At 40.7% G+C, this 27,917-nt stretch overlaps 3 protein-coding genes across 3 annotated transcripts in view; all 3 read left to right on the forward strand.

The window, feature by feature from the left end:
* The first annotated feature begins 1,210 nt into the window (after positions 1–1,210).
* LOC6641329 (tryptophan 2,3-dioxygenase) lies at positions 1,211–2,981 on the forward strand. Its single transcript, XM_002064044.4, has 6 exons — positions 1,211–1,295; positions 1,397–1,557; positions 1,630–1,763; positions 1,866–2,475; positions 2,567–2,660; positions 2,729–2,981. Exons 1-6 carry the CDS (start codon positions 1,270–1,272, stop codon positions 2,844–2,846), a joined length of 1,143 nt encoding a protein of 380 aa, XP_002064080.1. The 5' UTR covers positions 1,211–1,269; the 3' UTR covers positions 2,847–2,981.
* A 2,188-nt stretch (positions 2,982–5,169) lies between these two features.
* On the forward strand, positions 5,170–7,456 carry LOC6641330 (endoribonuclease CG2145). Its single transcript, XM_002064045.4, has 4 exons — positions 5,170–5,388; positions 5,454–6,561; positions 6,626–7,055; positions 7,126–7,456. The coding sequence occupies exons 1-4, from the start codon at positions 5,322–5,324 to the stop codon at positions 7,357–7,359; spliced, it is 1,839 nt and encodes a 612-aa protein (XP_002064081.1). The 5' UTR covers positions 5,170–5,321; the 3' UTR covers positions 7,360–7,456.
* Positions 7,457–8,415: 959 nt separating this feature from the next.
* The window catches only part of LOC6641424 (unconventional myosin-XV), a 29,166-nt gene continuing 9,664 nt past the window's right edge, over positions 8,416–27,917 (forward strand). The window contains exons 1-3 of the mRNA XM_023175145.2: positions 8,416–8,902; positions 16,691–17,069; positions 19,642–26,373. Coding sequence (XP_023030913.1) covers positions 16,944–17,069; positions 19,642–26,373 — 6,858 coding nt within the window. The 5' untranslated portion in view covers positions 8,416–8,902; positions 16,691–16,943. The remainder of the gene's footprint in view (positions 8,903–16,690; positions 17,070–19,641; positions 26,374–27,917) is intronic.

Here is a 27,917-nt window from a genome sequence, read left to right on the forward strand (position 1 = left end):
GTATATATAGTCATGAAGCGTAACATTTTAGAAAGTAATTTTAGAATATTAAGTTGATTCTTTTTTTTTTGAATGATTTGCACTTAACGAAATAATATATTTACGAAATAACTTTCAAATTTTGAAAATTTTAGAATGTATCTTTGTATATAATATTAGGAAACACATATTTACATATATATAAGTCTATAACTTGCTGATCTTCAGAAGAATATAGCGTAGGGGAAAGGACTTTCAAAAAACCTCAACATTTTTTCCTCAGTTTCGGGAAATGAAAAATTAAGAAGTTTCAACATTTCAATATTAACCAAACGCAACTTTTTTCCAAAGAAAGTATGTTTATTTGAGTGACTGAAAAAAATTTTGGAACAGATTTAATCTGGATAACTTTTTTTAGGCAGAAATAAAAGTGGCATAGTTATGAGTCACCTGAATCCTCCTTATTGGATTCTTAAACATAATATTTTCACAACTCATTTTAAAAATATGCCAAAAATGAATGGAATTACAGTTTCCAAAATTTACGAGAATGTTAGAAATATTTAAAATAATTTTTGACGATTCTGTTTATTCTCCTCCAATTTAGACCAGAAATATACACTGCGAGCCACTTGAATAGGACACCTCTAAAGTCGATTTTCTTTAGTTAATTTCTTCTAAGCCAAGACAACTATGAATATAATTTTTGTTTTCTTAAAAAGTTTATTTTATTATAGTTATTTGACGAAGTTATTTAAAAGTTGTACGTATACAAAAAACAGTGTTAACCATTAAGTAGTGTAATATATTTTAGAATTATATCTGGTTAGATTACGACCTTTTTAAAATTTAAGTCAAACCTTGCATTTAAGCCGACTTGAGGTCAATCTTTTAGTTTAAAATTATATAGAAATTATTTTCAAAGATTTTTGCCGGTCAATATATTATTTTTGGTGAAAGATTATAAAAAGGTAAATAGATTTTCTTTAAAATATTCATTATTATCATAGTTTTTGTTTGGATTAGGGCTTTCACTCGGTTGTCAAAGTCGATGACGATGATTGATATTGATATTGATATTTGTGGATCGAATCGAGTTGCTTATACTGTGCAATCGCTTGGAACGCTGGGGCAATGCTCTCTTTCTAAGAGAGTGCTGACTGATCCACATACTTATCACTTCACGTAGTGGCATTCGAAATTCCATTTGTCGAGTTTTCCAATTAAATTAGTTTGCCAGCGTCTGTCGTTTGATGTGCTACGAATTGTGATTGGTGCGTTGCCGCAAATATGAGTTGTCCCTATGCAGGAAATGGGTATTATAGAAGATTACAATTACGAATTATAGTTAGGCCAATGTTGGACACAATTCAACAATCGTGCTTAATCGTAAACTTTAATCTTTATATCACTATAGAAATGAACACGACGATTCAGCCGTACCATTGTCAAATGAAATTGGCAAAATCTATGGTGAATACTTGATGTTGGATAAAGTATTGGATGCCCAATGTATGCTATCAAAGGAGGATAAACGACCAGTTCATGATGAGCATTTGTTTATAATTACGCATCAGGGTAGGTTTGATTGATAAGAATTTCTTAAAGGGACCAAATGAACAACTAATCATACATATGTATATTTCGTAGCCTATGAGTTGTGGTTCAAACAAATTATATTTGAATTTGACTCCATACGTGACATGCTCAATGCAGAGGTCATAGATGAAACCAAAACTTTGGAAATTGTTAAGCGACTGAATCGTGTGGTTCTCATATTAAAGGTACATCGTTTGTCTCTGTCTCTCTCTCTCTCTCTCTCTCTCTCTCTCTGTCTGTCTGTCTGTCCGAAAGGTAAATAATTTTCATATATGTTTTTGGTTTAGCTTCTAGTCGATCAGGTGCCCATATTAGAGACAATGACCCCATTGGATTTTATGGACTTTCGCAAATATTTGGCACCCGCATCGGGATTTCAGTCAATGCAATTTCGTTTGATTGAAAACAAATTGGGTGTACTGACAGAGCAGCGTGTGAAATATAATCAAAAGTACTCGGATGTCTTTGGTAATGATGCCCAAGCCTTAAATGCCATACGCAACTCTGAGATAGAGCCATCGCTGTTGGAATTGGTCCAACGTTGGCTGGAACGTACACCAGGCCTAGAGGAGGATGGTTTCAATTTTTGGCAAAAATTTCAGCAAAGTGTCGATCAATTTTTGGATGCTCAAGTGCAAAGTGCCATGGAAGAGCCCGTGGAGCAGGCGAAAAACTATCGTCTCATGGACATTGAGAAGCGTCGCGAAGTCTATCGTTCCATATTCGATACGGCTGTGCATGAGGCATTGGTGAAGCGTGGTGATCGACGATTTAGTCATCGCGCCTTGCAGGGGGCCATTATGATAACCTTCTATCGGGATGAGCCGCGCTTTAGTCAGCCGCATCAGCTGTTGACATTATTGATGGATATAGACTCGCTGATTACCAAATGGCGATGTAAGAGAGAGATTACAATACCCTTTGCACTCGATCACAATAATCTCTCTCTCTCTCTCTCTCTCTCTCCAAAACTTTCTCTCAATGGCAGATAATCACGTAATTATGGTACAACGCATGATTGGATCCCAACAACTGGGCACTGGCGGTTCATCTGGCTATCAATATCTACGTTCGACTCTAAGGTTTTTGTTTACAACTCTTCATTTTATCCAAAAGGAAAATTTTGTTTATTTGGGATTTTGTTTTGCAGTGATCGGTATAAAGTATTTTTGGATTTGTTCAATCTATCAACGTTTCTGATACCAAGAGAAGCAATTCCGCCGCTCGATGAGTCCATACGCAAAAAGTTAATCAACAAGAGTGTTTAGAACGGAATCCAATCCCAGATATCAACCAAGAGACATCGGATCACGAAATTAAAAACAAAGAGACTTTTTGAATCGTTCAAATATTGTGTAAAAGAGAAACTTTAAATAAAATTTGTTATTAAGAAAGTTGGGGAATTTTATGCAACTTGTTGAAATTTTTTTGTTTTAAAGATAATTCCAAATTTGATAAAATGCTTTATAGCTAAAAGTGTCTCAAAAAAAACCAATTAATAATTTTTTTGGGCTTTATCAAGAATATATTTTAGAGAATTTTCGAAATCATTCTAAAGCATTGCAAATAATAATAAACAATTGTGATCTTATCTTATAGAACTTCTCAATTATGTAATTTTATTTCAAGATGCCTAAAAGTATGCAATTATTTTGGAAAAAAGTGAAAAAAAACGTTGCTTTCGCTTTAAACATTTAAGTGTATTTCTAATTATATATTTTCATTACCAGCAACAATCTTGTGCTCAGAATTTTATGTACAAATCATCTTTTTATATATAAATATTCATAAATTATCTCTCTTTCTTTCTCTCTCTCTCTCTAACGGCCTCCCTCTCTCTATTTTGATGTAACCTTTCCCCGTGACCTTCTGATAAGCGCCGCTTAGCTTGGGCATTTCAAGTTTTCTATTTCAAAATATCAACAACAATAATAAAAAGCAACAAGTTGTGTGCAATTAATAATTGTCTATTAGTCTTTGTGTGTAGGTATATATAGAATTCAATAGAATTGAGGTCTTCTTTCCTCTACAATCTCTATAAACCATCAGAAAGAGAGAGAAAGAGAAAGAGAGAGAGAGAGTTAAAACACACAGTACATGGTAATTATGTAATTAATTAGTAAGTTAAACTCAATTAGCACTTATATACTAGCATATGCATAAATGTTTTCATGTCCAAGTCCATGTCATGAAACTAAATCAAATCGGAAAGCAAAAGTTCAGGTAATTACAGCATTTACCAGAACCCAGAACCCCTTAAAAACCCCAAGTATAAAATAAATGAATTTATGTGGCCTAAAATCAAAGACATTCACAAATTACAACGACTTACCGATGGCCTACGTTTTCTTCTGTGAAACTCTATTGAGTTATCGAGTGCGACTGTTAAAAATTTTGATGCAATATTTTTTCCTATCATGATAGGAATTTCTAAATTTTCACATTATGATATGGTAGTTGCTTGAGTTTGGCTTGGGACAGCGATTCTCTAGTGAAAATTGGGACAATGGAAATGGGAATGGAACAGAAAGACTTTCTCATTATTTCAAACCTAAAACCCAAAAAAAAATATTTTCTTTGCCTCTTCTTCTGAGGTTTCGAATGATGTGTGCCGATTTCATCATCAGCAGAATTGACACTGCTAAGGATTATGATAGTCAATCTATGACTTAGAAGTTTCTAATGCTGAAACGACTAGAAAAGGATACCAACCACTAAGATCTAACTGCTATGTTCCATTTTCTAAACGTACTAAACAACATATAAACTAAACCATTAATCAAATACATATATTAATTATCTGTGGTCGATCCGTTATACTTTAGAATTTCAAATAAGTTGTTTTCAATTACTTAAATGTATTTAAAAAACAAACTAAATAATGGAGGAGAAAGCCAAAAGCAAAAGAGGAATATCCCAATAAAGGAAAAACTGGTAACAGAATTGTTCCTTTAACTTTTGAAACCTACAACTTTTGAGAATTCTCAATAATAAAGTGACAGCATAGCAAAACGTTGTGAGCTATTCTCCATCTTACAATTAGATTGAATTAAATTAAATTTTAAGGTAAGTCAGTATTAATTACTGCTCACTTTAGACTACACATAAAGCATAATTTCAAATTTTGAACAGATATTGAATAAAGCCAGAACTAAATAGTTTTAATAAAATGTTATTTTTATTTAATTGTCTATTAATATAATTCTTTTGTTTAGATCTTTTTAGAGGGAGACATCAAAAAGTGGTTCTCATTTAGCAGGCTTCCCATTAAGGAGTAGATAAATTTTAGAGTTAGGTCTTCTTAGACTTTTTTAAAGGACTTCTTTTACCCAGGTACTTGAGAAAGGAAAACTACCTGCTTATTCTCAGAAACTAAGCAAGCGGAAAGTTGTTAATGTTTTATAGGCCTAACTAATAAACTCTTTTCAATTTAAAGTAGCGCAAAATCCCACACTAAATACTGCGGCGACGCGTCGTGCGACGAGCGACAACCACGACGTAAGCTCATTAATAATATCAGCAACAACAACAATAGAGATCAAGCGGATGAGGTTGATCGAAGCGGGCTCTGTCTCTGGGTCTGGGTCTCAGTCGTGTGCTGAATCTCCGACCAGTTTGTTGTGCTGTCTCCGCCTACACGGTGTCTTCTTTCGTCATAAAGCAAACGAAATACGGAGGAAAATAAAAAAGTGTTAAAGATATAAACCACAAAAGTGAAGCAAAGTAAAGTGAGAAAAAAAACAATGCGATATTTGGCATTGAGTGCCCTAATTGTGGCCATAGTCATTGCTGGCCAATGCTCAACAACAGGTAAGAAACAACATGGCCAGCAATGTCCAAGAGTAATCGTAATGTTTGCAATTTTTAACACTTAGATGCCTACAAGAGTGAGATTGAGATTACTCCCGATCCATTGGATGCAGTAGAAGTGACGACAAAAAAGTCCAGTTGGTTTGGTGGCTTTAAAAAGTTATTTGGCAGTGGAAGCGATGCCACAACAACTACAACAACAACCACAACAACAACCACAACAACAGCTCGTCCAAGGGCTGTGACACCAACAGCAGCACAGAAACCACCGCCATTGGTGATCAATCATGCACCATTGATGCCATTGGGTCCACGTCCCGATACGCCTAGTTCATCGCCCTTTGGCAATGTGGGACCGCAATGGCCAGCCACATCGACACAATCAACAAATGGCCACAATCTGCCGACACAGCCGACACAGAATGGACGCAATCCCGCTGCTGCTGCTGCTGGTGTTGGACCAGGTGCACCGAATTTGCCACCTGGCTTTGCTCCCTATCGTCCGCAGAAACCTCAGCCGAGTGGCTTTGATCTTAGCTATTCGGGAGGTGGCACAAAGCCGGGTCAGGGTCAGGAAGGGCGTCCCTCATTTGGTTTGGCCGCCATGACTAGCTCCACTACCAGTACAACGACCACCACCACCACGCAACGTCCAAAGAGTCCTCAGCCTGGAGGTATTGACCTGCGTATGGGTGGTGACTCTATCGCAAAGCCCCAACAGAAGGAAGAGTTTCCCTCATTGCCGGGACCACGTCGTCCATCGGTAAAGGATGATTATCCACCATTGCCCACTCCCAAATCACCAACGCCCAGTACACCGACCTCAGGTACATCACCATCGGCTTGGCAATCGCCCCTGCCGACACCAGCACGTCCTGCGTCGCCAGTCCATCCGGCGGCTCCAGTGCATCCTGCAGTACCTGCGACCAAGCCAAGCACTCCGACTCCCGGTCATAACGGAGTCTCGTTTGTCCCACATGTGGGCGGAAGCACAACGACTACTGTGCGACCCGGTTTCCAATCCACTGGCAATTCCGTGGCCACCGATGATGAGATACGTCAACTCACCGAACAGCTGTATACCAAAGAGAGCAACAGCCAATTGAATCTGATCTCGGTGAATCTGCAAGGTCGTACCAGATCGATTGATAGTGCCGATGAGGCACCACAACCGTAAGTATATACATTTCCTGTCCACCAAACCAATCCAATGATACTCATTCTCGCATTGACCCAGACTACTTCGTGTGGATGCCAAGGCTCTGGAACCTGCGACCATTGCCAAAATGCGCTTACTTTTCAATAACTATGAACAGGACACGTTGGTCAATGAGCATGTGACGGCCAATGAGCGTAAGGAGGAGAATGATTTCTTGGATGCCATTATGGCCACATCAGTGATGCGACAGGCTATGCTATTTCTACAGCAAAAGGGAATCCTCACTCCGGATCCCAAGACGCATCGCGATTTGGTCAAAGAGCTTTGGTTCACACAATATTCGCGTGGCCAGGGCAAGATCGGTAGCTCCGGATTCGAGCATGTGTTTGTGCATGAGGTGAAAAATGGTACCATCATTGGCTTCCACAATTGGGTCTATGTGAGTGAGGAGGAGCAGGCGGGCCGTTTCGATTACAAGGGTTACATGAAGGAGCAGGATATTGGAACGGTAAAACGAAGAGAGAATTGAAATGGCAAATTGTACGGCAAATTGATCAATTGTTCATCTTGCATTCCAGAAAGGCAAAGTCCTGAAGATCCGTTTTGCCCATCAGGGTTTGAACAAACCGGTCGATACCATGTTTGTGGGCACTTCTCCCGAACTGGAGCTGGCTCTCTATACGGTCTGCTTCCAATTGCGTCCGGATCGCACTTGTCCGGTCTCGCTGGGCAATAGCAAATTTGGCATTGTCACCTATTCGTGGCGCTATCGTGGCAAGAATCTGATTGGCAGTGCTTATCCTGAGATTTGAGCATATTCAGCAATCTAATTAGTTTTCTCTATAAGCTTAATGTGCATATATCAATTCTTTTTTTTTTCTCTCGACACTAATAAAATAATGTATATGTAAAAATATTTGATTAACTTTTTGAATTGAATCGATCGCGCGCTCCATAGCAAGCAGTTTTAACGGCTTTTTGAACTGCTTGTTACAGCTGCTGCAGGTGGCAACGCTATCGCCTTACTGCTTATTAAATCTGCGCTTTGAATTTTTGTTCTTTCTGTAATTTGTTGTTGAATACATAAATTATCTCAATTTTAGAAAATACATAAGTGTTAAAGGGTTAATACGATATTATTAGTTTTAATAATAGTTTTCGATATTTTAAAGTTACGCTATATCGTTTCGATACATCGATTTGACGAATGTCAACTCAGTCTTGAATATTGGCCTGAAAACCTGTTTTCTGGCTCAGCTTCACAGTTCTCACTCTAAGCCAGACTCTGTCAGCAGATATTCCACACCTTGTTTGCTCTCTCTCTCTCTCTTTTTTTTTCTCTCTCACCTTAGAAAAGTTAACAGAATCATGAGCAGACTCTGTTATTAATTGTAATTTGTGTTTATTCAAGCTGATTTTAAATACCCTCAAAGGCAAGAATAATCTTTTTTACCATTCTAATTAGTTAAAGCTAAAACAGTATTTCGAAGGGAAATAAAACTAATTACTTGGATTAAAATCTAATCACTAAAATCTTCAATCAACTATTGTACTTGTAATGGATCTGTCCTAGATCGTTTCAATAGTTTTTAATAACAATTTCGATTACTGATTTCTTTTGAAATATTTAAAATAATTGAAATTTCGGAATAATATTTTGATTTGCTTTCACTTCTAAACTTGTGAGGGCATAGAAATTTCGCCATGGTCCCATTGCGATCATTTTACATTTTCTCTCTGATTTGGCTTATACCGTCAGCCGTCAGCCGAAATGGTGGCAACTCTGTTTGTGGCAACAAGTGGTTGTTGTTTTTTTCCCCCATTTCAGTTGCTGCCTAACTGTCGAGGGAGTTTGTTGTGTGTGTGTGTCTTGTTTTTTTTTGTTTGTTGCTCCGCGGCGTGCCACGAAAACACAACTACATCTACATACAAGTCGAATTGTTTAAGCTTGGTTTTTATTTTTTCCCCCCTCTTTAATAAAAGTCAATTGCCAAAGTGCCGCGCAATAATTTTGTTTAAGACTGGAATAGAAAACATATACATAGATACATACATACATATACATAAATATCTAGAGATCAGAGAAAATCGGCAACATTTCCCCTCCAACATTTACACCAACTAACAGAGTTAATTCAACAATGTAGCAGAATTCTAATGTTCGCTGTGTTCTGTGTGTACGAGTGTGTGTGTGTGAGAGTGTGTATGAGCTGACGAAATGACGTTAAAAGCAACAAAGTAAAAGCAGCAAAGAAGAAGAAAGGCAACAGAGAGTGAAAGAGCGAGAGCAAAGAAGACACAAAAGAGCACAAAACAAAACGTGGAATTGTTAACTGGAGAACAACAAAAAACCAAGTGAGTAGTTTAAAAGATATCGAAATATCTATCTAAATATATGTACGTACATATATGTATGTATTTGTATGTAGACATGATCGGTTCTTTTCGAAACACTAATCCCTGAGCCGGTTCGAAAAACGTTCCTGAAATGTTATTTAAATCAAGTTTTTCTTAGACATATGAAAAGCCTTGCAAAGGGATTCATAGTTACAGATCAAACATCATTTAGCCTAACTAATATAGATTAATTCTTGGACTTGTTCTTTTCAGACACATTTAATTGTTAAGCCAAGTTTTTAAGTTGTTGATTTAATCACTTATTCACTGTTCATTATTTATTCAACAACTCAATTGTTCACTTACTTGCTCACTTCTTTCAATGTTTACTCACTCATTTGTTGATAGTTGTTACTTGATTACTTACTTGCTTATCTGTGATTATTGTGGCATTTATTCTAGTAAGAATAGAATGAATCAGTGAACAATTGCACAAATGATTGAGTGAGTAAATAAATTAGAAGTAATCAAAAGAAGAATGAATCAGTGAACAATTGAACAAATGATTGAGTGAGTAAATAAATTAAAAGTAAACAAAATGAAGAATGAAACAGTGAACAATTGAACAAATGATTGAGTGAGTAAATAAATTAGAAGTAATCAAAAGAAGAATGAAACAGTGAGCAATTGAACAAATAATTGAGTGAGTAAATAAATTAAAAGTAAACAAAATGAAGCAAATCAATAATAACAAGTAAGCAAGTGATTGAGTGAGTAAATTTGTTCACGATTTAGTCTACTGTTTGGATCATATAGCGCTTTATGACTCAATTTATTAACGAACTATTAAGTTTTGAAATTCAATTGAAAAATATATTTATGAACTCCTTTAGGCCTGTTGTCTTGTCTTTTTAAAAAGGGTATCTAAAACATACTTATGGATGCCAAACAGATATGCGATTTGGTCTTGGAAAATATTTTATAAGATACTTTTAAGATTTTGCCAATTAGAATTGCAGCAAACCCAATTAGCAAATACTTATTTGCCCATTGGTTGTTTTATTTTAAAAGTCTATTGGATTACTTTATGTTTGCCAAAATCATTTGTATTTGGAAAAAATGATCTGTTGACTTCTTCTATTTAAAAGTTACCTGTAAAACATTCGCCAAACCGATTTCATTGCACCGTCTCTGACGCAACGAGTTAATTTTCATATAACATTCCTAAATGGCTGAGGTAATAGATATGAAGTACCTGTACATATTCAATGATGGAATTTAGCTTATTAATTGACTTTGTCTATGAGCTCATCTTGTTTGCATCTTGCTGACTGCATACTGCGCCCAAATACGCGCCAACACATACCAACACACACACACACACACACACACACACATCTTTGAATATAACTAATCGAACCCCAAATATAAATTGAAAGAAAAAGACAAGGTTCATGGTCATAAGATGTGTATGACCAACCAGGTTTGCTTGGGACTGGAATTGGGACCTGTTCTTTCTAGTTTTTATACATATGTTTAAATATACATACATACATACATATGTATATAGTTATTTTTTTTCTTCAGATTCGATCGATATCAAATTATTGTGTAACGGTATTTCCCTATGCCATTGACTGCATTCAGTTGCATAACTTGTGCATGTGTGTGTGTGTGTGAGAGAGTGTGTGTTAACGGTTCAGTTTTCTTTTCGTAGGGAGCGGTCAGAAGCTAGACCCCCACATTCAGTTTGCTACATTTCAATTTACCGAACGTTTTGGCCACAACCACAACGACCACGACGATCAAGACGACCAAGACCAAGACCAAGACGAAGACGACGACGATTTGGCAAATCATGCCAAGAACGATTTCAACGGTATAAGACGGCAAACAGTTAGGCCGTGCAAAATAAGAAAAACAAACTAACAAAAAAACACTCGCACACACACACACACACATATAGAGAGAAATAAACGAAAAAAGTAATGAAAAATAAAAAGAAGTTTTAACAACAAAAAATTTACTAGTAAAACAAAAAAAAAAAAAGAAAACTGGTTCCGGCCACCGAAGAATGCCACTTTGTCTATGTCTATGAGCACTCCGCTCTTCGCTCTGCTCTCTGCCTGCGCCTGGTCGATGTTTGTTTGTGTGGCACTTCCGTACAACAACTCAGCAGGCAGGCAGGCAGCAGCAGCAACAACAACAACATGAGGCATGGGCGTAGCCATAAACAAATGTCGAGGACAGTTAAGGAGTTTTCCTTATTGAAGCGAAGGAGAAACAAATTGCCTTTCATGCTACGCCCATGTCATTGTCTCTTTCTCGCTCTCTCTCTCTCTTTTCTCTCTATCATGCGCTCTTTCTTTCTTTGTATCTCTTTGTATGGCCATTCTCCCGGCATTAATTCTCGCTTCGGAAATTCTTAGTTCACGTTCGTTGCCTAAGTCTTTTGTCTTTTGGTCTTATTCTTCGACCTCTCTTCCTTCTTCATCATCTTCGCTTTCATGCAGTCGTAGAAACATCAACAACAAATGCATAACAAAAGACGTCTCTCTGTGTGTGTGTGTGTGTGTGTGTGTGTGTATGTAGAGCTGCTTACATATATATGTTAATGCGACAAAGATGTTAATTGACTTTTACTTTATTCAAACATACCAATTGAGTGAAATTTAATTTACTTTTTCGGTTTTTTTTTTTTTACTTTTCTATTCAGCATCTGGAAAAAAATTTGTATATAGCTCATGGCAATATGTGGTTAAAGTTGAAAGTTATCCGATCAACAATTGACAAAATAAATAAATAACTCGAAATATTAGAGTTGCTCGAGACCCTGAAAAAAAGTTAGACTCAAGGTCGACTCTTGTTTTTTTTTTTGGAGCTCTTTAAACCAATAATTAGTTATAGCATGGTTAGTTTTAATTAGATGAAAACTTATTTAGAAATCGAAAACAAAACTAGCTTTTTTTTGTCTACATATACGACTTCATCAGACTCATTTAAAGCATGTTTTTCATCTAGAAAAATGTTAAATATAACAAAAATTAGATGAAACTCATTTGACCTTTTGAAAAGTGATTCAATGAGATTATTCTTATTCAAATTAAGAATTCAATCAAACTGTGTTATGAAATAAACTAATTCATTATTAGCACTAACAATATCGAAAAGAATATTTCGAAAAAAACCATGTATAGAAAAAGATATTATAAAAATAGAAGATAATTTGTCTTGTTGAATGAACTTTGGCATTTTTTTTGTTTTGTTTTATTTTTGGGCATGGAAATGCAACAAAATGTAAATGTACTTGGCCTCTATTTAAGGAGTTCTTTTTTATAAACGCCCATGCGTTTTGGTTTTGTGGGTGCGGCTGCCACACGATACCTAACGCACCTATTGTAGGCAGTTAAAATGCAAAAAAAAAACCTAACGCAAATCATGCGGCACTCCCCACAGACACAACGAGACACAGAGACAGAGAGGGAAAGAGATTGACTGAGTGGGATACATTGATTTGGATGTAAAATTTGATTTGCAGAATATTTGATAGACCAAACCTAAACAGTGACAAAAAAAAAAAAAAAGAAATAATAAAAAATAAAAAATAACAAAACAAACAATGCGCTGCCACTTTCAATTGTCTTCTTCAGTGCAGTAAAAAGGCAAAAAACAAACAAATAAAACAAAAGTTAACAACTTTTGAAAATTTCCCTTTTTGTTTTCCATCGTGCATATTCGCAGTTTCAGTGTGTGATCGATGAGTAACAACGGCAGCAGCAGCAACAACAACAACAACAACAATCTTTGTGAGTTTTGCTTCTTCCAAAGGTTTATTGGCCTTTTGGCTTACTCTTGGTCTCAAGCGTGTGTGTGTGTGTGTGTATGTCGCCATTTTAGCTTTGGACTTGGCTTACACCATTTGGTTAGTGAAATCGTGCACCGACTTTGGCTTTGACTTCTTTGCTAAATATATATATTTCTTCTTGCCATAAGAAATTTTCTATTTGCTCAATTGCCCACTGAGACACCATAGAAGGAGAGAAGGTGGAGACCAAAGAAGAAGGCGGGAGGAGGATGAGACGAGGTGGAGAAGAACAAGAAGTCTTTTAAGCGGCTTACCAAGAAAACATCTGACTAGTCACTCCCTAGACAGGCTCAAAACTCATAGAGGAAGGCATCAAAAATGATTGCTTGCTTTTAGCCAATAATTCAAACTGTCACACACAAACACACACACATGACATGATGATTATAAAAATGTTTCTTCTGTATACAAAAAAAAAAGGCTACTAATTTTTAACCCCTTGATGGTTAACATATAATTGATCAAGTTAAAAGACTTTTTTCCTTTTATCTGCAATTAATGATAATCATTCTCACTTTAGAGAGTGTAGAAAAATGTGATTAGATAATTTATTGAAAGTAAATTTAGTGAGATTTTCTTAATTTCAAGGTAATGCACACACGCACACACACACACACACTCTTTAAGCACGCCAAATGAAATGTGTTAAATGCATTTAATAAACAAAATTAATTGCTACTTGAATTGCAAATAGTTGCATTGCATAGTTCGTCAAACTGAGGTCCATTAATAAAAACAAAATACAATTCCAAAAACTACAAGAAAACTAGAAAATTTGAAATGGAAATTGTTGTAACACGATCTTGTTAAATTGAAATAATTAAGCGAAGCGATTTTTGATTAAAGTTTCGGTGCGTGTTTTTGATCTGCAAAAGTCGAAGACGACTTTGAGATATTTTCACTTGCCATGTTTGATTTATTCAATTTTTTATAGTTTTTTTTTTGCTTTTTTTTCAATTTTTCGTTGGGCACACCCCAAAAAAAGCAAAGCAAACGCCAACAATTCCAACCCCAGCAACAAAACAACAACAAATAACTTAGCTATGCTAAGAATGTCTATGGCATAGAAACAAAAAACAAAACATTCGAGAATTGAACAAAAATTTAAGTTGATAAAAAAAAAAATAACTTGAAACTTGCTCAAGACTCCACACACACACACACACACACACACACCATACACCTGTAACATGAACTGAGTCTGTGTCACATGCATAACTTAGCATTTAAACAGGTGCGCAGCGACGGCCTAAAGAGTCATTCATTCAGTCAGTCAGTCAGTCAGTCAGACAGTCACTCAGACAGTCACACCTAATATCTTTCCATCGAGAGTTGATAACAAATCGTTTTTTAGAAATCGTCTTCGATAAACTAAAAACTCTTTCCCATGTCCAATATGGAAATCAACCACACATATCATAATCATTACGATAAAAAATTCTAGAAACATATTAAAAGCATCGACTGCTAGATACCTATTAAACAATTGGTAGACAAATATTTCGAAAATTTCTGTTGATTTCACAAAAACATTTGAATTATTATATAGTTTAGGATGCTGAAGGTAAATACAGGTAAATCGAGTAACTAACTAACTAACATGCCCTCCTTTTTCTTTCTATATTTAAAAACACTTTCATTTGTTAATAAACGTTTCAGAAAAAAAACAAATTTTAAGATTCTTTTTTGTACTAGAGCAAAGAAAAAGTAAAAAAATATAAGAATGTTGTTTTTTTTTTTAGTTTTAATTTTTTAAAACATTTTTGGGCAAGTCAATAGTATGAACAACTACCAAACAATGGGTTATCCCTCTCAGATAACTATTTAGGTTGCTTTATAAACACTTAACTTATGTATCAACAGACAGATAACAAGATTTCATTATACCCCTTGTGAGGGTATGAAAAAAATAAAATTGATCTTTGCAAAGACAAATATGTATTGCATTTATCAATTTGCAAATTCGAAAAAAATATGCCCGTTGGCCAAATATAGTTTGCTGGGTATACAGAATTCAATAAAATTTCTGAGCAAAACGAAAGACTTAGGCAACGAACTTTTTTTTTGTTTTGTCTTTTCTCTCTTTGTTGTTGTTGTTGTTGGTTTGCTTTTAAGGTATAATAACTGAGGAACTGATTGGAAGTAGAATATTATTTGGATATATTGGTTATTATATTACAGATTGATGATGCATAATCGCATAATGCTATTATTATATTTACGGTTGTTATTGTTGTTGTTGTTGTTATTATTGTTGTTGTTATTGGTGGTGCCACTTTAGCATAGACATCAGCCAAGAGCGGCGACTGCAACGGCGGGCCGAGAGCAGCGTCTTATTATTGGAATGCGGTCGAACTCGTACTCAGGCCAAGATTTGTGTTCACAGTTGTCTGTGTTCGTGTGTGTGTGTGTGTGTGTGTGTGTGTGAGAGAGCGAACTTAGTGACTGATAAAGCGACAAAGCGGCCAGCTGAATGAATGACTGACTTACTGCCTCACCTGTCTCTCTCTCTCTCTCTCTCTGTCTCTCTCTTTTTTGGCATTAATGCTCTCTTTTTGATCTCTCTTTTGGCGTCTTTGCCGAAACGAGTTGCCGCTCTTAATTTACTTTGCCAAAAACATTTTTAGCCACAAAAAAATTTGTTGTTACTATGGCCAGATTCCAATTTCGAATTCCACATTCATCCGTAACCAAAATCTGATTCAATCTCTATTCAACACATGTTAAAAAAAAACACAACTAACAACAACAAAACCAGCAAAATATTTTCTGTCTTTTGCTACGTCACTTTTTTTCTTCTTTGACTTTAGTTTTTTTTTTTTGGGTTTTGGGCATAAATATTTATGTTAAAGGCATTTGCAGCAAAACAGGTGAAAGTTTTTGTTTTTTTTTTTTTTGCCTGCCTGAGAAAAGGCCACAACAACAACAACAACAACAATCTTGTATCTTTTTAATATTCTTTGAGCAGTATATAAATATGTTTATACATATGTACATATACATATATGTATATGACTTTTGTATTTGGAAATTTCTTAATGAATTTAAACAATTCTTCATACATATATTAATTAGGTTTTTTTGTATTAGAAATTCGAATCAAATTAACATAGAAATATCATTTCTATAATATGAATCATTTCCATCAAAAAAAGTCCCAAAACCAAAGTCTTTAAACAGATCAACCATTCTGTTTGAGAAACTGATGATGATATTAAGAAATTCAAAATTGTTGAACTTTTTCGTTAAGTTAATAAAATATTTTCAATTTTCCTTCAATTTTCTAAAATCTTAATCTTCAAAATGATTTGAAGTTAGGAAATTGAAAATGAAATCTATGATCTTCTCATTTGTTTTGATTATTATGGGCTCTAAAGAGTATATAGACTTCGTTGAACTTTGCATTTACGGCAAACCAATGTAGTAACCTGCAATTTAGTTTTTATCGAATCTTCTCTTAAATTCATTGGCTGTTGCATTTCGCTATGAATCTCGCAACTAGTAAACAATTCACTGCAGGCACTGCAACTGCAGCCAAGAGAAACAATCTTTACTTTCATTCATCATCATTCATTGAACACGGCGTCTTGGCGGCCTTCGTTCGAGCCCGTCACCGTCGCCAACAGCCGTCACATTACTGTGAATTGCTCACAATCGCAATCGCAATCACAATCACAATCACTTGTAAGTGGCAGACTAGAAGGGGGTGGAATACCATCCCCCCCAACTCCCCTGATCTGTGATAAGGCTAGGTAACAATTTTTTAATATGCCAAAGGCTGACGATGCTGTTTTTTATTTTTCTTTTTTTTTTTAAATAATTACGTGAATTTTTTTTTTTTTTTTAGACTTTGTGAAAAAAGTTGAGTTTATAAATAACAACTAAAAATCATTTCTTTTTTTTCTTCTTTTGTTTTTTTTTTTTTTTTTGCATATTTGCAGCAATGTATAAACCGCAAATTTGATGAACCCCAACAAGAAAGAAAGACAGAGAGCCACAACTAAACTATATCCAGATAAATCTGAGCATCAAAGAAGACAAAAAAACATCACAATAATAGATTAAAAAAAAACGAAGGAAAATTGATCAACAATTTTGATTCAAAGCAAAATATTAAACAAAGACTAGTACAGAAAGAGAGGAAGGAGGAAGCAGGAGGAGGCGGAGGAGGAGCATCATCACATATAGCCAGCCATGGACTGGGCCGAAGGAGATTTGGTCTGGTTCGATCCGGGTGTGGGTCATCCCATACCCGGTGAGATACAAGAAGTGCATCGCGCAGCCCAAGTGATTGTTGTCCAGGCACTAATCAAGGGCAAGGTAAGTCAATAAACGTTTCTAAACGAAATCTCGACTTTCTCTCACAGTCTCAGTCTCTGTTATTTTGATGGTGCACAAACTTATTGCAGTCAGTGTCAGACATTCGCACCTTATTTTCGTGCGTTTGCAAGTATTTGATTTTTCAATTTGACTTTTTTATATTTCAACAAAAAGTGTTTTTCTCTAGCCGAGGCCTGGGCCAGGCCCTGTAACCAGTTAAGTTGAAGTTTTTTTATGAATGCTTTTCACTATTTTCACTATTTTGAGTCAACAGACATGAAGTTTTTTTTTTGGAGGTTCGTGTTTGTTTTTCTATTTGTCATTTGGCAGCCCATGTGGAATTTATGGAATGTTTGCTTGTCGGTTTCGGATTCAGTTTGGTTCGGTTGATGTGCCAATATTTGAGTCTATGTGCGCGTGTGTGGCCAAGTTACTCAAATGGTATCTTAACAATTAAATAAACAGCAAACAGCATGGAATAACGGAAGCATTTTGTAAGCGAAATCCGTTGAGTTAGTTTCTTTTCTGTTGTTTGGTTTTAGTTTTTTGGCCAGCCGCTTTAAGTGGGTTATGGGTAATGCATGTTGCCCCTACATACATGTACGTGACCTGATAATTGCTTCAAGCTTTTTGAGCCGGCGGCCTAGCAATTTGTGTCTGACGTTTCCTTTTTCCTTTTTCCACTCTGCAAACGGTCAACAATTATGGCTGCCAAGAAGAACATAGGCCAATAGCCTCGGACAGGTAGCCACTAGCGTTTAGCGGTATAAACCCCACTCAACCATTCGTCTGATGCCGGTCAAGCTTTATTCCAGAATCCATTGCACATGCAATGAGAGAGTAAGACAGAGCAAGAGGAAAAAGTGACAGAGAGAGAGAGAGAGACAGATGGGAAAACAGAAATATGGCCAACTGGGAGCGAGCTTTAACTTTGTATCCTGTTTGGTCTGGTTTAACAACTTGCTGGCCAAGTTTACCTCATCTGAAGAGCAGTGATGAGAACAAAACAAAAAAGAAGCTAGATTATTGAACAAGAAAAAGGCTAAATATAATTCTAAACTTAAGGTTTTATTATTTAATTTATTCATTAAATCTTCTGGGTTTTATTATTTAATTTATTCATTAAATCTCCTGGAAACATTAAACGAAAAGGTTTACTTGTCGTATACGTAATACAAGCAAGTCATAGGAGAAAAAGCTTCTGTTGAAATATATGAATATTTAGTATTTTGGATCTCATATTCAAAATGATATTCCCCTTGAATCTTTTATTTTATTTTGATAAATAATTAAATCTCTTATCAGATTGTTATAGTTTCAAGTCAAGGGCAACAAACCTTGAAAACCAAACCAACAATTCTCACTTTCCACTGTTTACGAATTTCTGCTAGACAGATCTGATGAAAAGAAAAAGGCGGAAATGACAGCACTCATAATGAGAGGGCTCCATGCAATGTGCCAATTATTATGATTGATAAATTCTAACTGATTTTAACCACTTGTATGTTAGATCAATTGGCTGATATCCTTTTGGGTATCAAAACAATTGGATATTTTTCTTTATGATTCGTCATCGCAGCACATTGATCTAGTTTTAAACTGGCTAATGGAATGCGTGGCAATCGAATGAATTGGCAACGCTTCGATTGATTCAAAGAAGAAAAAGGGCGGCAATCTGCTGGTGATGGTGGTGGCGTCACTTTTGTTTGTTGTGATGAGTGAATTGACAGTCAGGTGCCTCACACGATGCAGCAGTTCTGCTTCTGGCTGTGATGAGGCGAGACGGGATCCCAAACATACATAATGTGTAACGGTGACGAACTTAAACTGGTTAGCCGCGAAGAGAAAGTCCCCACTCGAAATGATGTTTCTCTCTTCTGGTTAATTGAATGGCGATCAAAGAGATCAGCAGCAAGATCAAAAGCCTCCATCCCCCATTCCCCATCCCCAATTCTTATAGCCAACTGTGGATCGAGAGATCGGGTTTCCACTTGTGGCTGGAGTTGAGTTTTTTTTTCTTTTTTTTTTTTTTTCGTTTTTTCTTGGCGTTCTGGCCAACATTAGGAGTGTCATCTGTTTTCGAGGTGGGTTGGAGAGTGGGAAACGTGTTTTGTATGGTTTGGGGAAAACTGTGGCAATCTGACTTCAGGTAGATTCCTTTCAGTTGCTTTCGAGACAGCATCCAATAACGTTTCAGCTAAACATATTGTGGTTGTTTAGATGCGTATAGTACGGTTCCATTTGGAGCCTTGGCAACGTGGTGGAGGCGGATCGGTAACACCAAGTCCGGCTCAGTCTCCGTCATTGGCTCTGCTTTCGCCGCATGTGCTGCGACGTCAGCGTCCGGCCAGCATGGAGGATATGGAGGACATATCATTGCAGACTCAAAATCACCCAAGTCGACATCGTCGACTGAAATGTCGGTATCCGCAGGTGGTGAAGCGATTATCTACACTCTGCAGTGACGTGATAGCGCGACATGTGAGCAGAGATTGGGATGGGGAGAACACAATTTAGTTTATACTCAATTTCAACTCAATTACTAATTATCTATTTTCCTCTCTGTCTGTAGCCACAAACGTTTGCCCTGCAGCCGGGTGAGGGAAGCCTGCGAGCACGTCAGGATCTTGGCAGCAGCGGTGTAGAGGATATGACTCTGCTGGATGACCTACATGAGGCTTCGTTGCTATGGAATCTCCGTTTGCGCTATGACAAGGGCTTGATTTACACTTTCGCTGGCAGTATACTGATTGCCGTCAATCCGTATAAAATGTTCCCGGATGCCTACGGTCTGGAGGTGGCAAAGCAATATGCCGGTCGCCCACTAGGCGCACTGCCACCACATTTGTTTGCCATTGGAGCTGCCGCACATGCAGCTCTACCCTCGCCCCAGGTGGTTGTCATATCTGGCGAATCTGGTTCGGGGAAAACGGAATCCACTAAGCTAGTGATGCAATATCTGGCTGCCGTCGTACCTGGAGGCGGATCCGCCTCGGCAGTCATCACCGAACAGATTCTTGAGGCAGCCCCTCTATTGGAAGCATTCGGTAATGCCCGAACTGCCCGCAATGATAATAGTTCACGATTCGGCAAATACCTTGAGGTGTATTTCAAGAGTGGCGCTATAGTTGGCGCCAAGATCACTCAATATCTTTTGGAAAAATCGCGCATTGTCACACAGGCGCCTGGTGAGAGGAACTATCATGTTTTCTATGAAATGCTTGGTGGCCTTAGTGAAACGGAACGGGCCAAATATGGTCTGTTGGAGGCCGATAAATACTTCTACCTGAATCAAGGAGCCACCGACTGTGCCAGCGGCCGTGTGGACTGGGCTTCCCTGCAGAGCGCCATGCAAGTTTTGGGCGTATCCGAGGGAGAACGAGAAGGAATTGTCCGGGTACTGGCGGCGGTTCTTCATCTGGGCAATGTTTACTTTCATCGCCGTCAACTGCGTCATGGACAAGAAGGTGTGGAGGTTGGCTCAGATGCTGAAATCAAATGGGCCGCCCATCTGTTGCATATTAGTGCTGAGGGATTGCATAGAGCTCTGACTAGTCGCACCACCGAGGCGCGAGCGGAACGTTTACACACGCCTCTAGGTATTGACCAGGCATTGGATGCCCGTGATGCCTTTGCCAAGGCACTCTATGCTGGTCTTTTTAATTGGCTTGTGTCGCGGATCAACTCGATTGTACAAAAAGGTGGCACCCATGATGCTCACCGCATTAGCATTCTGGACATCTTTGGCTTTGAGGATTTGGCAGAGAACAGCTTCGAGCAGCTATGCATTAACTATGCCAATGAAAATCTTCAATTGTATTTTAACAAGCATGTTTTTAAGCTGGAACAGGCGGAGTACGCTCGCGAGCGTTTGGAATGGACACCATTGGCATGGGACGATAATCTGCCAGTGATACATTTGCTGGCCAAAAAGCCAGTCGGCATTTGTCATCTACTAGACGATGAGTCCAATTTCCCGCGTGCCACTGACCTTAGTTTCCTTGAAAAGTGCCACTACAATCATGCCCTAAGCGAGCTTTATGCCCGCCCCCGAATCGGAGCCCAAGAGTTTGGAGTCACCCACTATGCTGGCCAAGTGTGGTATTGTGTGGATGGTTTTCTCGACAAGAATCGTGATGCCTTGCGTGGCGATGTTCTAGAATTGCTCGCCTCAAGTCGTCTGACTCTGGTTAACGAGCTGACCAAACAATTGCGTGCCCAACGGGATGCCGGTAAGACTCTTCCCAAGGGCAGTAACGGACGTTTTGTCACCATGAAGCCGCGCACGCCGACAGTGGCCGCTCGATTTGCGGACTCTTTGCAGCAGTTGCTTCAGTCAATGGGCCGTTGTCACCCATGGTTCGTTCGCTGCATCAAGCCGAATCAGGATAAGCATGCCTTGCGCATGGATATGCCGTGTGTGTTGCAACAACTGCGTTATCTTGGCATGTTGGACACAATTCAAATCAGACAGAGGGGATACCCAGTGCGTTTGCGTTTCCAGCACTTTGTTGAACGCTATCGGCATCTTTTGTCTTCTCCGCTGGCCCGGGGTACGCCTTATCGTGAGCTCTGTCGAGCCTTGCTGGAAGCCATGCCGCGCACAGGAGTAGAGGGACCAGACTATCAGTTGGGAGCCACCCGAGTCTTTTTGCGTGAAGCTCTGCATCGCGCATTGGAGAGCGGACGTACGGAGCGATTGCGCCATGCAGCAGTCAATATTCAGCGTCACGTTAGAGGCATGCTAGTGCGTCGACAACTCGCCCGTCGCGAGGTGGCTGCCACTCGACTGCAGGCCCGTTGGCGTGGTCAACAGCAGCAACAGCGCTTCAAGCGGCTGCGACGGGGCGCTGTTACTGCTCAGCGTTTGTGGCGCGGCCGTCAGGCACGAAGGCATGTGCAGCAGTTGCGCTCCGATCATCGACGACGACAAGAGGCCCGTGAGGCGGCCCAGAGAGCGAGGGAAGCTCGCGAAGCCAAGCAGGCAGTTCTGGAGAGAAGTCAACTTAGCTATCTGGATATACCAGCAGAATTGGCTTTCATTTACTCCAAGTTGCAGGGTTGGTCACCACCGCATGGCGATAGGAATTTGGTTAAAGTGCTGGGTACAGTGCCAGGACCTCCGGCTCCTAGTGTGCACCTACCTGATGACTTGGCGCAGTTCTCGTTTGGAAAGTTTAGCAGTGTCTATTGCAATGGCTTGCGACTGCAGCCACGACGGGAGCCCATTACAGCGCCTTTGCTCACACGAGCTGCTTCTAGAGATCAGGACTTCCAGGATGCTTTGGCGGTATTCAAGCTTATCTTGCGTTGGAGCAATGATAAGGCTCTGGAGGGGGCTAAAGAGAAACTGTTAGCAGACTATATTGTACACAAGGCTTTGAGTTCACGCGGCTTGCGAGATGAGGTTTTGGTTCAAATCTGCAATCAAGTTCATGGTCTGGGCCAGGGATCGACAGAGGCGACCCGTTTGTGGCAGCTGTTGGGTCAGTGTTTGTGTTGCTTCCAACCAAGTCCTGCATTCAGCAAGTATCTGATGAAATTCGTAGACGACGAGGCTCCAGACCCAATGAGGCAGATGCTTCTTCGTCAACTGCTACGCCAACAGAGCAGCGGTTCAGGCGGAAATGCCTGTCGTAGCTTTGTGCCCTCCTGGCTTGAGTGGCGCTCGTGGTCCCGCGGTAGTGATATGGCCTTGCCCCTCACCCTACCCGATGAAGCCAGCCAGACTGTGGCCATTGACTCGTGGACAAGTTGTGAGGAAGCCGCTGCCCTAGCAGTGTCTAGTCTGGGCGGAGGTAGCCGAGGTTGGACTCTAGTACTTGACGATGGACAGCAGTTAACAGACAGCTGTGGACTAGACTATGTTATGGATCTAATTGCCGAAAAGGAATTATGTCCAGCTTTCCCTGCTGCCAGGAGCGATTTACTTCGTTCAGGTGCTAAATTTATGCGCACTTCTTTACCCGACTCCGTCAAAAGGCCGGCAGTGCCGCCTCCTGCTCCACCCACTTCAGCAGCAAAGGAAGATCCTCCACAGCAGCAGCGGAGAAGCAGTCGGGAGTTGCTCTCCCGTAGCTCTGCATTAAATGAACGTTACTTTGAGCATGAACCAACATCTTCGGCAACAAGTCCGGGTCAGTCCAAGTCGCGATCAAAGTCCCTGGACGATTTGTTAGCCGGTGACATAGGACAAGGCCAGTCACTTCCTCTGCCAGATTGTGACTCCGAGGAGCCCTTGCATACGCTGGGCTTATCGGAGAGTCGTCTTAACGATCGCTATCACTCGGCAGAGCGGCTTGCACCCATGGGCAAGGAGACTGCCCCTCGGTATCAGAAGTCCCAGCATGCCGGTCGTCGATCCCATGCCGCTTCACACGGATCGCACTCTAGCAAGTATATGGACAAATCGGAATATGCCACCAGATCATCTGCCATGTCCGATACCAGTGAAGCTCCCTCACTGGCCTCGCACGTTCGACGCGTAAGAGTTCCATCGCAAGCTTCGGATGTCGATCAGTTCTTAGACGATCTATTTAGCCCCGTATTGGATGGATCACTGGATGAGCTGTCCGATGCCCGATCCCTGGCAGCCAGTATTCGTGGCGGTGGGGCCAAGCCAAGGCAGTCAGAGGAAAGTAATTTAAATGATTATCTTGATGGTGGATTGTTCGTGGACGATTCTTTACAAAAGTTGACTCAAAAGCAACAGTTGGTCGAGTGCATCAGGGGCGGTGGTAGCACGGATCATGTAGCCACTACCACAGGTGGCAGCAATGGGTCTGATCCTCTTATGCATCAACTAATGCAAATGCCAACGGAGACGGAATCAGCCCCGGCTCTGTATCAGCAGCAGGTTCAGCGAGCCTTCTTGCAATCGGCCATGGCCCAGAATTTGCAGATTCAGCAGCAACTTCTGGCCCAAAATCAAGCACTCCAGACCTTGCTCACTCAGCAGGCAGCTGCTGCAGCCGCGGCCACATCAACATCGCCACCGCCGCCAGCAATTGGCGGCATTTCCATTTCACCGCCTCCTCCGCAATCGCCAATGCGGCTTAAATCAACGCGCAGTAGTCTGGTGGTTATGGAGTCAGTCCATCCTCCAGCTCCGCCACCACCGCCGCCCATGCCGCCACCGTTGGAGTGCAAAGATCCCTCGGAGACGCGGCACTTTTTGGATCCTTACGGTCGTGCCAAAACCGTAAGAATCGGCAAATGGCGTTGGCCACCGCCGCAAGGTGAGCCACAATTCCAGACGGAGGAAGATTTCTTTGCCTTTAAATTGCGTCAGCAACAGCGCAAGACAACGCCCCAAGCGCAACATCAGTTGATTTCCGGTTCCAATGGGGCAACGGGGGTGGGAGGAACTAGTGCCACGGCCACGGCTATTGAGTGGGAGGAGTTCGAGATCGAGAGTCCAACACCGCCGCTTTTAGGTCCCAGCCATTCCACGCAGCTAATGCGCAGCAGCATACGCCTGGAGACCACAACAACAACGGCAAGCAACTCCCGAGACACTCAAGATGCTGGACCAATGCAATCCATGGTTACCACCACAAAGTTGGCCAAGAAAAGCTTTGAAATCGGTGCTGATCGCCCGCCACCGGGTAGTGTGGGCAAGCTTAAACTGAGCTCCGAGATGCGCCAACGCCTGGAACAGGTTACAGCTGGTCACTCGGTGCGTTCCACAGTTTCGACTAAGTCGGAGCAACGAGCTCCAGCCAAATTGGAGGACACTCGTAAGTTGATGCTGCAACAACAGCTTGGCGGCCTCTTTGCAAGCGTGAGCTCTGGTGGAGCAGGCCAAGGACCGGCCGGTGAATCTCTGGCCACAGTGCGCACCCAGATTGAGCGCATGGAAGGTAAATTGTCACCGCCACCAGCTCCACCCACAAATGCCTGGCCAGGTGTACTTTTGCCTCCAGCACCCAGTGTGCCAGCGCCGCCTCCACCTATACGGCCGCCCAGCATGGCGCCGCCAGCGCCACCACCAGCTCCACAGAGTCCGCCGGTTAGTCGGACGCCCGAACCGGAGCCCGACTATCGAAAAGATCATGTGCCCGCCTTTATCCAGCGTCAGGAGCGGGATACTTTTGGGGCAGTACGTCCTGGTATCATGCAGCAGCAGCAACACCATCAGCAGCAACCGATCCATCATCATCATCATAACGCTCATCATCTGGAGGAGCATTCGTCATCGGTTGTGTCTGCCTGGGAGCAAAATGAGCGCGAAAGATCGCGAAGTCGCAGCAGATCACGTGATCGTGAAGATTATTCAGAGTCCGTATGGGATCGGGCAGAGGTGGAGGGTCCTGCCTCAGGCAGTGGCAGTGAAAAAGAGCGCGACAAGCGAGAGAGGGAACGCGAACGTGTGTACGAGCTACGCCAAGTGGAGCGTGAGAAGGAGAGTCACAAGGTTTACCAACCCGCTCCGCCTAGGGTTATCCAGGCCAGTATCGAGACCATGTCAAAATCCTCGTCCCCATCCACACCGGCGACCTTCCGCACTCACATGGCGCAGAGATATGAGCACGAGCGCAAACGGAAGAGCTCGGCCAGCTCCGGAATGCGTGAGGAGCTGGAGCCGATAGCAACACCTCCGCCAGTGCTGGTGCCAGCCCCAGTGCCGCCGCCGCCGACTACGACATCGGCATCGTCCTCTACTTCTGGTGCTGGACTTGCCATCGAACCGGCTACATTAGCTTCTGTGGCAGGAATAGGACAGGGTGCCAGCGCCTGCTTGACTTACAATCGCGTGCCATGGAAGTTGCGTGTGCGCAAGGAAGTGTTCCAGCCGCACGAGCCAATCGGGCCACCTGTCGCCCTGGATTTACTTTTCGCCCAGGTGCTTAGCGATGTCTTTGGAGTGACGCCTTGTCTTCGCATTACGCCGCAAGAGAAGAGTTCCGCCCTCAATATGCTCCATGGCCATGGTGTCAGCGTGGACACGTTAGCTGCTCGCGGACAGCAGGTCCGTGCTCTGGTCAAAAGACATTTGGTGGACATGGCCAGGGATTGGCCCCTCTATTTCGCCCGGCTCTTCGCTGTGCAGGGTGCACCGCTTTATCCCGATGTCAGCATCATGGGCGTTTCGCACAGTGGCCTCTATTTGGCTCGACGCGATGCCGACTATCTGATTGTAGTGCAGGCCATCTCGTTTGCTGAGATCCAGAATGCCGTCACCCTACCCAGACCAGCTGCCCTCCAGCTTAATCTGCGCAATGGCAAGCATTTGGCATTGCATGCCAGCCGAGCCGCAGCCATCCAGTCGATGATCACCAGTTTTGTACAGGAGTTCCGCAAGGTGAGTCGAATCCCCCTACTAACCACTAATCCGACCAACTCGCCCACGGATTAAAGTTGATCTCTTTACCGTTGCAAATGTACGAATTGCTTTAACAAACAATCTCCACATAAATGCGCATAGTTAAGTTACATTGCTGTTCCAGTTTCGGTCAGACAAAGAGAGAGAAAGAGAGAGAGAGGGAGAGAGAAACAAGAGCTTGAAGCGATCTTTAAGCTTTCGAACTACTTCAATTTAAGCTTAAAGCTGTAAACTTTCTTGTGGGTAAAGCTTTCATTTTGAGTAGCATTTAAATTTGCGTGGGTCGAAATCAGAAATTTATCATGGACTTGAAAAGAAGAAGAAAAAATCATAAATAATAACGAGTTTAAAGTTAGAATTAAAGTGCATCCTACTCAGACTCGGCTTAACTTTTAATGCCAAGCACTTATTATTGTGAAGATTATAAGAAGAAATCAATCAATGAGTAGGGCATAGCCGACTGCGTTTACTACACTTCAATGTTAAAACTAGTTGGGAACTATAACTAAAGTTTATAGCTTATAGCTAGTAAGTTCACTATATATTTGTATTTCCGAAACCGATTAGCCCATCCTCTATAAGATACGATAATATATTATACTTAAGCCCAAGCAGTGTCCAACTTGTGATAATTATCATAGGGGTTGTTCATCCGATCAAAAATTGTATGTCAACTTCTGGAAACTTCTTCCTTTTAGAAAATAAGTTTTTGTATCCTTATAACCAGGACAATTAATTGACTCTTTTTTAGCTTTAAAATCTATAAAAATCTAAAAAGTGTATAGCGTAAGAGATATGAAAAGTTAAATCAGCAATCTCAATTTCACTTTTTGTTCACCATAGCGTCATACCCCATAAAGTATGCAGTATGAATTTAAAACTGGAATTTTCTTATCTATTTGATATTTGATTGATATATTTTCCTTTGCCTAAAATGAGAAAGAAGCTCAATGGAGACCAATGATTCAATTGATCCATATACGCCATATATGTAGATATATATGAATGATATTCATAACTTGATGTGGTTTGAGTATTTGGGATTAAAACATTGCTTTGGTGGCTTTTACTTTAGTAGCTCAAATTTCCTCCCTCCCCTCTCACTCTTTCATGCAGTTAATTTAATTCATATTATGCGTGAAAACTCGTCAAATGCCAAAGCTAGAGTTGGAGTTGGAGTTGGAGTAACTATGGCTACCATCTTGAAGATGCCTAGACTGACCAATGTGAGAGATGCGTTGCTAGATGGGAAACAGTTATTCGTAGCGCAGCTTGCATAGTAAGGGGAGGGGAGCGGATATTTATCTGCTTACTCAAAGGCGACTCCAACTCTTTCTCTTTTATTTTTATTTTATTTATTTTTTTTTTTTTTTGGCTTAACGCTCTGACGGCTTGGCTAGACGGGGCTTAGTTTGTGTGTGTGTGTGTGCAGTTTTCACTCAAGTTGGTTAACTCAACTGGCTCTGAGCCAGAGCTCAGGCTGACTCTGGACACTCTGCAGCTGTTCTGCTCCGTTGCGAGTG

This window comes from Drosophila willistoni, assembly GCF_018902025.1.
Source record: "Drosophila willistoni isolate 14030-0811.24 chromosome XL unlocalized genomic scaffold, UCI_dwil_1.1 Seg141, whole genome shotgun sequence".
NCBI classification, from domain to species: Eukaryota; Metazoa; Arthropoda; class Insecta; order Diptera; family Drosophilidae; genus Drosophila; species Drosophila willistoni.